Raw genomic sequence first — 12,851 nt, 5'->3', positions numbered from 1 at the left:
TTATATGGTAATTTGCACAAAAAAAAAAAAAGGATGAAGATTAGAAGTAGGAAAACCAAATTTATGAGCACTCCTTTCTTTTGCCATCAAACGCACTGTGAAGGTCCTAAGAGAAAAGCAGAGGCTATCCCAGACTAAATGGTACCCTGTGTTGCCTCACTATGCCCTGAAAGGTAAGCTGAAAAGTCTCCTGATTTAATCAACCTTCCAGGTTCCCAGTTAAAAATTCAATTTTCGAAAATCATTCTGCTTTTAAAAGACATAAAAATGACGCTGAAATCAGTTTGAAAGTATTTGCTACGTTTTCATTTTTGTGTGCATGCGTTGAAAAACATAAACATTTGAAACTTATTTGCATCCAAATCTCTAAGTAAAAGTGAAGCTCCAGAAATGTGTCAATTTTTGTCCCTGACTTCAAACCCTTTGCCTTTGTCCTCAGGGGAAGTTCGAGGCGGGCTGAGGACTATGCAGTCTGCACTTCCTTCAGCAGGGAAGGTGCTTCACAGTGAGTTCCTTCCTGCTTCAACAATTCCCTCACCCTTCCTCCAGGCTCTTTCCATCCACACGACTTGCACTAAACCTTCAATGTTTTCCTAACATGCGCTTTTACACCAAGACTGTTCTTACATATATAGTTTTATCTGCCTAAGTCTCTTTTCCTCCCTTCTCTCTCCTGGAAAATGCATTCTTCTATGTAATACAAATGTCTTAAACTGTGGGAAATTTTCTTCAACACTGGGCTTCCATGTACCTCCATAGTGTATCTTGCAACATATCTATTCACAGGCTTTCTTTCCCACTGAGTTGTTTGAGGATGAGGAGGAAGTCTTATTCATCTTTGGATCACAGGAGTTTAACACAAAGCCTTTTAGGGCCGAGAAGTTCACTAACTTTTCATTAAGTGATTCATGAAATGCTCTATCTGTCTGTTCTTTGTTTCTAATAATGGATCTTTTAAAATATCCTATACTAATAAAAGAGAAAAATGGTAATTGGCGTACCACCGATACCTTTTTCATTGGCTAATCAGCGAGATATGCAAATTAACTGTCAGCCAAGATGGCGACTGGCAGCCAGGCAGCTGAGAATAGGAGGCTTGGTTGCCCCAGCGATGGAGAAAGTCAAGGATCCCCGCAGCTGCGGGTCTCTGAGCTCCTGAAGCAACAACTCCAAAAGATACAATGTTTCAATTATAGAAGCTAAAAGATGGCGGTTAATTTGCATACTCAGGCTCCAAGCAGAGCGAAGCCAAACAGCCCTGAAGCAGCAGGGCAGAGAGGCCTCAGGGCCTGGGATCAGCGGAGCCTAGAGGCCTCCCGGCCCCGGTGATCAGCGGAGCCGAGAGGCCTCCCAGCCCCGGTGATCAGCGGAGTCCAGAGGCCTCCCGGCCCCGTGATCAGCGGAGTCGGAGGCCCCGTGATCAGCGGAGCAGAGAGGCCTCCGGGCCAGGGATCAGGGGAGCCGAGAGGCGTCCTGGCCCTGGGATCAGCGGAGCCGAGAGGCGTCCTGGCCCTGGGATCAGCGGAGCCGAGAGGCTTCCCAGCACCGGGATCAGTGTGACAGGGTGCGGAGCTCCAACCCTCTGATCGGCCCTGCTCTGTGCATGACAGGAGTGGTGCTGCAACCTCCCTATGGACCCTGCCTTGAGTGTGCCAGGGGGTGGTGCCCCAACCCCCCAATCAGCCCTACCCTGAGCATGACTGAGGGTGGCATCGCAACCTCCCAAACCACCCTGCTCTGTGCATGACAGGAGGCGGGGCCCCAACTCCCCAATGGGCCCTGCTCTGAGCCCGACCAGGGGTTACACCTAGGATTAGGCCTGCCCTCTGCCACCCGGGAGCAGGCCTAAACCAGCAGGTCCTTATCTCCTGATGGGTCCCAGACTGTGAGAGGGCACAGGCCAGGCTGAGGGACCTCCTCTCCCAACCCCGAGTGCACAAATTTTTGTGCACCGGGCCTCTAGTAGAGATTATATTAAAATATCTGCTAGTCACCTAAAGTCAGAAAGTTAGATACTAATAAAGAAAATTAAATATGTGACAGGTTCTATTATAAGTATACCCCTCAGAAGCCAAGTTCATAGGGAATTGATTAAACCCTCACTGTTGTGGTTTCTATACTGGGTTATCAAGTGGCATTGATCTCTTTCTCCTAGAGGCATTTATTCAAAAGATGGAATTTCATGTTTCTGGAAAGCTGTTGATATAGTTCTGAAATAAAAATTGGAGAAAAAAGGTAATTATCCTCCCTCTCGATAAATCTATACACAGCAAATGATTCTGAATTCCAAAGCAAACTGACAGAAGGTTTGGAGATAAACTATTCTTAGTAGAAGGACATCATGGCGAGAATAGGACTTTACTGGGTTTACTTTCAACATATCTAACAGGACAGCTCTTACCTATGGTCACTTTCAACTTACTTTATTGTGGCATGGAACAAAAACTTTTCTATTTAATAATTCAATGCAGTGACTGCAATCATACTCAGTGCAATTTCTAACAGGTCTTCTTGTTATCACTTTAAATGATTTCTCAATTTCCCAGCTCTCAATAAATAATTCTATGTCTTCCATATTTGTAATAATTGTGCCATTTTGCATCCTTAGATCATCATCTGGATCATCATTGCAAATTCCTAGAAAGATATGTGACATTTAGAAGGAAAAAATTTTCACTTAAACCAAATGTAGGCAGCAGAATTCAATCATCATAATAATTGGTTAAGGTTAATGATCCTAGAAGTCAAGATATATGAAAGGATCACAGAAAGTAAAGAAAGAGGAAATTGGTTCTGTCCTTATGCTTTTCCACTAGTAGCACTATCTCCTAATTTAAGAACAAGTTCTTAAATCTGTCAGGTATTCCCCGTAATAGTGGCCAATTGGTGATTGACTCCAGGCATCCACTCCCCCAAGAAAAGCCTGCCTGAAAACATTAAATTATCCCTTTCAGAAATCATCCCTGCCTCCTCACCTAGTGCATGACACCCTCCAGGAGAGGGGCCTGAATTGCACACCTTTTATTAAAAACTGTTACAAACAGTCCAGGCATAAATTAGTCAGCTCATGTCAGTCACCAGACACAGAGATATGTTCAACATTAGGACAACCATTGCCAAGCTAAGAATTTGACCTAGATATTCTAGGACATAGACAATCCCCCTTCCTTGGGATGACATGGCCTGTTGATGGCTATCACGCCATGACTTGCTACAGCCTACCTTCCTTGAGGAAGGCCAGACTGAGGATGGAGCTTGCTCTTCAGCCAGTGGAGTGCAGAGACAAGGGAAGTACAGAGACATGGATCTGTAACCTGATCATAACTTACCTGAATCCCACCCTATTTGAAGACATATTTTTTTCTTAATTTCTAAGGCTCCAAGCTATAAAAGAAGTAAGTTAAACATTTTTTCCAGGATCAAATCTTATATCACTATCAATAAATGTTGCTGCTGCCATGGTAGCCCCGGCCCTTGTAAATATGCAGAGAATTGAGTACAGTGCAAAGAAAAAAAAATACCTCAAAACACTCAAGAGAACTATACTATAAAGCAGCTACTATTTTTAAACCTAAACTCTTCTAATTTCTAGTAAAAATAGTTTCCATTGCAACTTCAACCAGCACCCCCACAGACTTTACAGTGCTATGTAAAACGAGGTGTCAATAGAGACCTCTCATCCTAGTGTCCATGCTCAACTTGGGCCATATTCTTGTTCACTGCAACTTTATCAGCCAGCACCCAACCTAGGGATCCCAAGAGCACCCACATTTCCCTTCAACCAACCCCACTGTGGAGGTCAGGAAGCTTAGGGGCTGACCCTAGGTAGCAAACATGTACTAACATTTGTTGACTGTGTGTATTAAGCAATATGTTATGTGTTTTTACAATCACTTTCACATACAATTCTAGCAACAATCTTGAAGGCAGATATTACTATCCCCATTTTAAAGGTGAGGAAACTGATGTTGAGCAGAACTGTAAAGGGATAGCACTGCTTAACTTACCAGCAGACACCAGAGCCAGTATTATTCTTTTTTATATTTCTAATTTGCTTTCTTTGGCTTGAAACTCTTTGTATCTATGTAACATACAGGGTGGGGCAAAAGTAGGTTTACAGTTGTAAGTACATGAAACAACATATCCTTGTAGTATTCTTTATTAATTATTGTATTATATTCCATGTGAACAACTATAAGCCTACTTTTGCCCCACCCTGTATTGTGATATTAAATTGAGGTGTAAAGGTACATCTAGGCTTTATACTTTATAATAAAAAGTTATTTTTAACCTTTCTATGCCTCATTTTTGTCACTTACAAATTAACGCTAGTGCCTATTCATAGGACTATAGTTATAATTAAATGAGTTGAAAAAAGTAAAATAATGCCTGACACTTCATTAATGCTTAATAAAGAATAGCTAGTAGAAATATAAGGAATATTATATTAATAGTGAGGATATGGCTCCATAAAATATCCACATTGAACTGTTATCTCTTGCTTCTTAATCCATTCATTGGAAACCATTACTTCCTTCAATATTCCCATAGGTCACTGAAAGTTAATATCACATCTCGAATCAAAAAGATCTGGCAATAGGTGCCAAAACAGTGTAAAATGAACAGGAAAGAAAAGTTAGAAGAAATTGAGATTTGAAGAGCAATACTCACCACAAAGTCCTTCTGTGGAGGAGGACAAGTTAAATTGAAAGCCAAAATGAATGTCTAAGATTCCTGTGAGATGAGCCCACTTTATGATTAGTCCAGCTGGAGTAGTAATCACATACATTGTACCAGAATCCTCTATCAACAGTTCTTGATTCGAAAAGGGCAAAGGCACAACAATAGAATCCACTTCTACCTGTAATTACATAATGCATTTAAATCTGTCAGTAACATTTTTTGTTTAAATATTTATTAGCCATGGCCTTTGTGGCTAAGTTGGTTTCGCATTGTCCCATGCACCAAAAGATTGCTGGATCGATTCTTGGGCAGGGCACATGCTCAGGTTGTTGCTCAATCCCTAATAGGGGGCATGCAGGAGGTAGCTAATCGATGTTTTGCTCTCACATCAATATGTGTGTGTCTCTCTCAAAAAAAAAAATCAATGAAAAATATAAAAATAAATAAATATACATTTATTAAAATTAGGAGTTTTCAGATTATCCCATTTCTTCCTATTTAATATAAACTACACTTTATGTTTTTAAAAAATTTATTTCCCTGGTGCTGTCATAGCGTCTCATAACTTCAAAGCTCTTTTATTGTTTCTTTGCTGTGTCTTGCTGTATTCAGTATTTGTTTTAACCTCATTGCCCTTTATTTTCTTCAAAACTTAACTTTTGCCCTAGCCAGTTTGGCTCAGTGGATACAGCATCAACCTGTGGACCAAAGGGTCCCAGGTTTGATTCTGGTCAAGGGCACATACCTCAATTGCAGGCTCCTCCCCAGCCAAGGCCCTGGTTAAGGCTCATGCAGGAGGCAACCAATTGATGTGTTTCTCTCAGAAACAACAAAAACACACGCAAAAAACAGCTTTATTTTTTTCTGTTATGTAAGCTTTCTGTCTATTTCCCTCAATATATGTTGACTACACCACTACCTACTAACATGAATATAAGATAATAAAGTTACTTTCAGGATATTTTCTTTAAGCTGCTTCTTTCTATGGCCTTCTAACTTAGTGTTTAACTATAATGTTTATAACAGTCATCTGCCAAGGTTAGTAAAGATTAGCATTCCCAGGGATTCCAGTTCCTAGGTTTGGGTGGGATTCCTGACTGTATTTTTATCATGTACTCCTGGTCATACAGATGCAGGCAGTCCAAGGATAATACTTTGAAAAACAGTGCTTTAAATAATGGCAATGACATGGAAGCATGAACTGCAACCAGCAGTAAATTTGTCGAAGTTTATACCTGTCCAACCACCTAATTTCTCATCTTTACATCTTTCTCATACTGTCACCCTTGAGCTATAACATTTCTCCACTTGCCTGTTAATTTCTACTCATTCTTTAAGATTTATTTTAGGTGTCACTTCCAAAATTACTTACTTGGCCCTCCTACAAACTGCACTAAATGACCCTTCTCTTTGTTTCCATAATGTCTTGGTCATAACTCTGTCACTATACCTCCTACTACTTTCTAATTGGCAGATAATTAGAGTCATGCATCCCACACACAACTACAAGTAACTTGAGATCAGAACCTGTGTTGTTTTTATCATGTAAACGCTCACTAAGTGATTTTTTTTTAAAAAATTCATTAGTTTTTAACTAAATACATGACCAGTGACAAGTTCAGCTGAGGCAAAAAACAAACCCAAATGCTTATAATAATAGCACACCAGGTTTGAATTCACTTCCCATTCACTTCCTGTTAATATATCAACCTCATAAAAATCAAAGGTATGTATGAATACTATCATTCAAAAGGACCGCATTCATATATTTTTTAAAGTTTACTTAAAATTTAACACCTTACTATTTTAGGATTATTTTATTTATTTTAATGTATTTTTATTGTTGATAGTACTATAGATATCTCCCATTCCCTCCCCTTTTCCCCCCCTTCTCCCAGTCCCTACCCACCCACCACCCCAGGTGTTCACTATCCTATTGCCTGTGACCATGGGCTATGCATATAAGTATATAAGTTCTTTGAATGATTATTTTAATATTGTTTCTAGTCTAGAATCTATGGTCCTGTGTTAATGGAATTATTTCCAGAAAGTCTATAATGTCTCATCCATTTCGAGCAAATAGATTTTTTACACATTATTTTCTTTGTATCTGAGTGAGACATCTGGCTTATAACCCACTCCTATCTGGTAAATATATTCCTTGGGAATATATATTTGTATTTTTATATTATAAAGCCTTTTTATACATTTTTCCTATAAAACTAAATAGATCTTTTCCAACTTTTATATACCTTTCCCTTCTTCAGTATATTTCAATAAAGTTAACTATTCCTTTATTTTTTCTTATTTTAGCTATCACTTATTCACTGAAAAAGTAATGGCATCAACATTTCAAAACTACTGCTTCCATTGATTTTTTTGGTGGTCTTCATTCTGTTATTCATGGCAACTACTGTTTTCAGCCTTATGATCCCTCTTCTTCACGTCATTTCCATTGTGTTTAATTTGGAACACTAAGGTTAACTCTGCCACTAAGAAGATTGGCCACTTACCTTATCCAAGAAGGCTTTAGCATATTTCACTTGGCTGTTGCAGTTAACCTCACAAGGAGAGAAATATTTGCAACAGTTGGCACATTATGGAAAGAAGAATATAATACTAAGAAACACTTTTAGGCTGCCCAAGAAACAATGATTAGACATAATAGCAATAAAACTCCACTGATATGTGGAGTTGTTTCCTCTTTTTGGAAATAATTGTATTTATATAATTTCTTAATTATATCTAAGGCAAGGATATTTTTAAGCTTTGTATTCTTACCTTTCTTGCTGCCCGATTGACAAGTATTTTATGTATAGATGTTGTCAAATTTAACCTCTTAAAACAAAGTCCAGAGATTCTTTCAGAAGAAGCCTTAATTTGGGGGGAAAAGAAATAAAAAACTTTGTAAAGTTAATAAACATAATTTTAGCAATAAACAGAAGTAATTTACTAAGCACTTCACAAATACTCACTAGCTTTTGAAATGAGTCCTCATTCTGAAAAGAAAAAAGCATAAAGAGAAAACATTTTTAAAAGAAAAATACTACTTGACTTTTAAAAGCTTTTTTGGATTACTATTATACGCCTCTAAATATAGTAACATGAAACATTTTTTGTTTTAAGTACCAGAAGATAAATGCCAGTGAGTTCTTGAGCCCCTAATGTTGCAACATACTCCAGCTGTAGACTTATGAAGAAAGGACAGAAGAATGGACTTCGGGGGGAGGTAAATGGGGGGAAAGGAGACATATGTAATAATAAAAAATAAATTTTGCCGAAACCGGTTTGGCTCAGTGGATGGAGCGTCGGCCTGTGGACTGAAGGGTCCCAGGTTCGATTCCGGTCAAGGGCATGTACCTTGGTTGCGGGCACATCCCCAGTGGGGAGTGTGCAGGAGGCAGCTGATCGATGTCTCTCTCTCACTCATCGATGTTTCTGGCTCTCTATCTCTCTCCCTTCCTCTCTGTAGGGGAATCAATAAAATATATTTAAAATAAATAAATAAATTTTACTCAGATCTTAAGAGCTTGAATATATAAATGTGCAATGATCTCATTTTATTATTCCTCTTTTCAATATAGATTAACAAATTTTCATAAGTTATTATCGTCATGTTGATAATTCCATCTGCTCAGTATTACCTTTGTACTTCTCACTTAGTATTGGTTATGAGAGCTATTGAAAGTTCATTATTTACTAGTAAAATCTATGTGGGGAACAAAAGAATTGAACTTACCTGATTCATGGAGCATTTTTCAATATGAGCAACTATAATTTCCCCAGGAATTTGTACTAAGATATAAGAAGCCATACTATATAATGCTGCATTGTTTCCATCAAACGTAATGATGCTCAATTCTGACAACATGGAACACCGACCTAAAAGAAATGTTGGAGAGTGGATTTCTGTAGTTACTAATTATTTCTATTTGCAGTAACAATTGCTTTAAATTAGTATTATCATGTTTGACAAAAAGCAAATCTAAAGGTTACATGCTGGGAACCAAAATCATAAATCAAATGAAGAATGCTCAACAATAACTTTGGCTTGATGAGGTTATCGGCTCAAAAAAATTACAACCTCCTCCTGATCAAAAATTGATAACGATGTAAGAAATGCAAACCCACAAGGACATTCCCACTCAGGGCAGCAGATATCAGTGTTCACTTGAACAGGCCTTCCCCGGAAACCACAGTCAGGCATTTCCACGTCCTTTGGGCAATTGAGAGACCAGTTGTACAACTTCCATTCCATATTAAGGCATATATATTGGCTACAATTATAAACAGGGTCAAATTGTTGAGGCTGTTGTAAAAACAAAAAGAAATAAATAAAGAAAATCGGTGATTCCCCCCCCATTTTCAACTAATGTTTTCAATAATTTTTACATTTTTTGTCTTTATTCCCTTTAGGCAACCCTCAGTTTGTTCTCCATATCTATGGTCCTGTTTTGTTTTGTTTATTCACTTGTTTTTGTTTTGTATTTTTAGATTCTACACATAAGTAAAATCATATGGTATTTCTCTTTCTGTGTCTGACTTATTTCACTTAGCATAATACCCTTCTGGTCCATTCATGTTGTCACAAAAGTCAAGATTGAATTCCTTTTTTATTGCTGAGTAATATTTCATTGCGTATATTTTTTAAATTTTCCATTCACATTGCCTATAGTCTATATTCCCTACATATGACAGCCTTTGAAAGATGAACAATTAAAATTTTACTACAACTTTTTGTTGATGTAACCTTTCTAAAATACTCAGTATGAACGTTTTATTTCAACTTTATCTCAATATTGACTTAATATCAGAATTACCCATGTACTCAGAAATCTGAGCTAATTGAAGTCTTATCCTAATTTATCTAGCTTAGTGTTTTGCAAGCAGACTTATATAGTGGCTCTCAACCTGTCATATTACATTGTGTAAAGCTAGTATTGAATCTAATCTCTATTAGTGTCAATTTTTTAAAAATTACAACTTAATTATATCCTAGTATTTCATTAAAAATTCCTATGTGAGGTCAATTTGACTGTTGGGTAGAATCATTATAAATTATCAATGCAATGTATAGCTCACAGACTTCTAGACAGACAAGAGTTAAATAAGTGGTGTTTTTTTCATTTTATAAATTACATTCTATTTAAATCATGGCAATAATTATAGCAATGATAAACATTTTTGCCACTTAGTATGCTCCCCATTGTTCAAACTAACCCATTTCATTCCCACAACAACAACCCTCTGAGGTGAACTCTATGTGTAGCATATGTGTAAATCCAGAGATTTTTGATACCTAAAAGGAATCTCAATCTTTACATGGCAAAACTGAACTCTTGGTTATAACCAACCAACCTTCACTTCCCACAATTTCACCATCCTAATGAATGTCAGCTGTATCCTTCAGTTGCTCATGGCAAAAATTTTAGAATCCTTGATACTTCTCTTTCACTCACACCTCACATCTAATCCTTCAGCAAATTCTGTAGCTTCTATTTTCAAAATATATCCATCATCTCTACTGCTGTTACCTGGTCCAGGCCACCAATGTCTTTTGCCTAAATTCCTGCAATAGCCTCCTAACTTGTCCTATTGTCTCCTTTCACCATTCTCTCAACACAGCAGCTAAAATAATCCTGAAACAAATTATCTCATGTAATTCCTCTGCTCAAAAATATCCCATGCGATATCCTGTCATTTAGGGAAAAAGCCATGGTCTTTACAATCATCTAAAAGGGCTTACATAATCGAATTTACTTGCTGCTATTTTATTCCTTCCTTACTTAATGGACTTTTTGGTGTTGTTTGTGTGTGTGTGTGTGTGTGTGTGTGTGTGTGTGTGTGTTTTGTTTTTGTTTTATATTTCAGGTGCTTCCTCACTGCAGGGCCTTTGCACTTGCTTGGATCACTCTCTGGTTCTCTACACAGCTTACTGTCTCAACTTCTTCAGAACTTTTATTATGAAACTAGAGGCCCAGTGCACAAATTTGTGCACCAGTGGGGTCCCATGTCCTGGCCTGTGGAATAGGGCTGAAATCGGCTCTTCGACATCCCCTGAGGGGTCCCAAATTGCAAGAGGCACAGGCTAGGCTGAGGGATCCCACTGGTGTACGATTGGGGCCGGGGAGGGACACAGGAGGTTGGCCAGCCAGGGAGGGACCACGCAAGGGAGGGCTCCAGGGCATGGCCAGCTTGTCTCGCTTAGTCCCTATCAGCCCAGACCCCAGCAGCAAGCTAACCTACCGGTCAGAACGTCTGCCCTTTGGTGGTCAGTGCACGTCATAGCGAGGGTTGAGCAGCCTTAGCATATCATTAGCATATTATGCTTTGATTGGTTGAACAGATGACCGACACTTAACATATTAGGCTTTTATTATATAGGATCACCTCATCAGTGAGAACTTTTGACCATATAACTAAAAATAGTTTCATTTTCCTCCTGAGCAGCACCCTCTAACATTTTTTATGACTCAGGAACATATTTTGCTTATTGATTGTCTCCAAACCTCCAATAAAATGTAAACTTCATAAGCACAGAAATGTTTGCCTGCTTTTATATTGTTTTATCCATGGTACCTTAATAGTGCCTGGCCAGAAATAATAATGGTTGAATAAGTAATTACTTTATTAGAACAAATAGCATATTTGGAGTAAGGATATAAGTGCTCAGGTCTCAGCCCAGACAATTACAAGCTCTGGAGTTCAGTGACCTTATCCTGCCTTGCTTACCATTGTAGCTTTTTCATCTTACATAATGCCTGGCACATAGTAGCTCCTTAATAAATATTTTTTGAATGCCTGACTTACAGAGAAGCCCACACTAGATAACTATTTATTAAAGAATCACACTTAAGTCCCCATTTGAATTTTATATTTTTCAGTGTGACCAGAACCTAATTAATAAGAAATATCTGGGTCTGTTTAAGAAATACAATTGTTAAAATAGTAATGTATATTTCTTATTATCTTTTAGCAAAGAAAGACTAGCGATCACACTGAAAAGTTTAATAGTGTTTGGATAGTGATACAGACACTTGAACAGATGCTACAAGAAAAGGACACAATAGTTGAAGAGATGACTCGGTCTTACCTCACATTCCAAACCTGGGGTGGGTGTTAGCATGTCGGACACAGTGACGTCTGGTGGAGAAACCGTTTCTGGACCTGTTGGAAATGAAGATGTCCTTTCTGTTAGTGGGGTGATATCCATTGTGTATGGAATTCACAGGTGGTAGAAACTATGCTAAGAAATATTATATAGATTATTTCATTTATTCCCACAAGAACCCTGTGAGGTAGATAACAATACTCTTGTCATTTTACAGAGAGGGAAACTAAGGTGCAGTGAGGTAAGCTGGTGAATGTTTGAGACAGAATTCAAACTCAGAGATTTTGATTCCAGAGTCCTGGCTTTTAACGGGTATATATATATATATATATATATATATATATATATATATATATCATAGAGTTCTTATAAGGATTAAATGTATGCAAAGAACTTAGTCCAATGCCTGGTACATAATAAGTACTCAATAAATGGTAGTTAATTAGAATAGAAGTGATGGTAGTACTGCGACTATTATTTTGAAGATGTCACAGGACTCATTAAAATTTTCAATGACTTGCCATTGTGTTTAGAAAGAAAATCCAAATTTCTTACCAAGGACTCGGTGATCTGGCCCTGATCATCTGTGCCATCTCTTCCCTTGGCTCAATTCCCCTCTCACTACATGCTCAAGATACATTGACCTGCTTGAAGTTTGTAAACAGTAATATAAACGGAGCCACTTTAAAACCAGAGCGGAAGCTGCCAGGCCAGAGGAACTGCACATCTTATGTCTCATACCTTCGGATTGTTGCAACTGGGCAAATAACCTTTGGATTGAACCTAGGGTAGCATTGTGCTCCAAAAAAAACTGTTTGCAAAGATAACAAGAAAGCAATGGTGACCCCTGGACTGATGACTACTGGACTGAAAATTAAAAACATTGTTTGGAATTCACATCACTATGTTGTTATCTGCATCAATAGAAATGCCTTCCTTCTATGCAGTTGTTCCCCTGGCCTTTCTCATAAATTCCCATTGCCTTTGTCTCCAAATTAGAACACTCTTTGGGCTTCTGCCTGAATCACTGTGTCCGGAATGGCTATTCTTATGGATC

General features: G+C 38.1%; 1 protein-coding gene across 2 annotated transcripts in view; it reads right to left on the bottom strand.

Moving 5' to 3' along the window:
* Positions 1–12,851, bottom strand: part of OTOGL (otogelin like) — a 156,158-nt gene that overhangs the window by 35,599 nt on the left and 107,708 nt on the right. For both annotated transcript variants that reach the window (XM_059683705.1, XM_059683706.1), the window contains 7 exons: positions 11,777–11,850; positions 8,815–8,992; positions 8,423–8,565; positions 7,659–7,682; positions 7,465–7,557; positions 4,672–4,861; positions 2,423–2,637 (listed from right to left, as the gene is read on the bottom strand). In XM_059683705.1, coding sequence (XP_059539688.1) covers positions 2,423–2,637; positions 4,672–4,861; positions 7,465–7,557; positions 7,659–7,682; positions 8,423–8,565; positions 8,815–8,992; positions 11,777–11,850 — 917 coding nt within the window. The remainder of the gene's footprint in view (positions 1–2,422; positions 2,638–4,671; positions 4,862–7,464; positions 7,558–7,658; positions 7,683–8,422; positions 8,566–8,814; positions 8,993–11,776; positions 11,851–12,851) is intronic.

Source organism: Myotis daubentonii, chromosome 2 (genome assembly GCF_963259705.1).
Source record: "Myotis daubentonii chromosome 2, mMyoDau2.1, whole genome shotgun sequence".
Lineage (NCBI taxonomy): Eukaryota > Metazoa > Chordata > Mammalia > Chiroptera > Vespertilionidae > Myotis > Myotis daubentonii.
The sequence above is the reverse complement of the archived record's forward strand: the minus strand, read 5'-3'. Positions and strand labels throughout refer to the sequence as shown.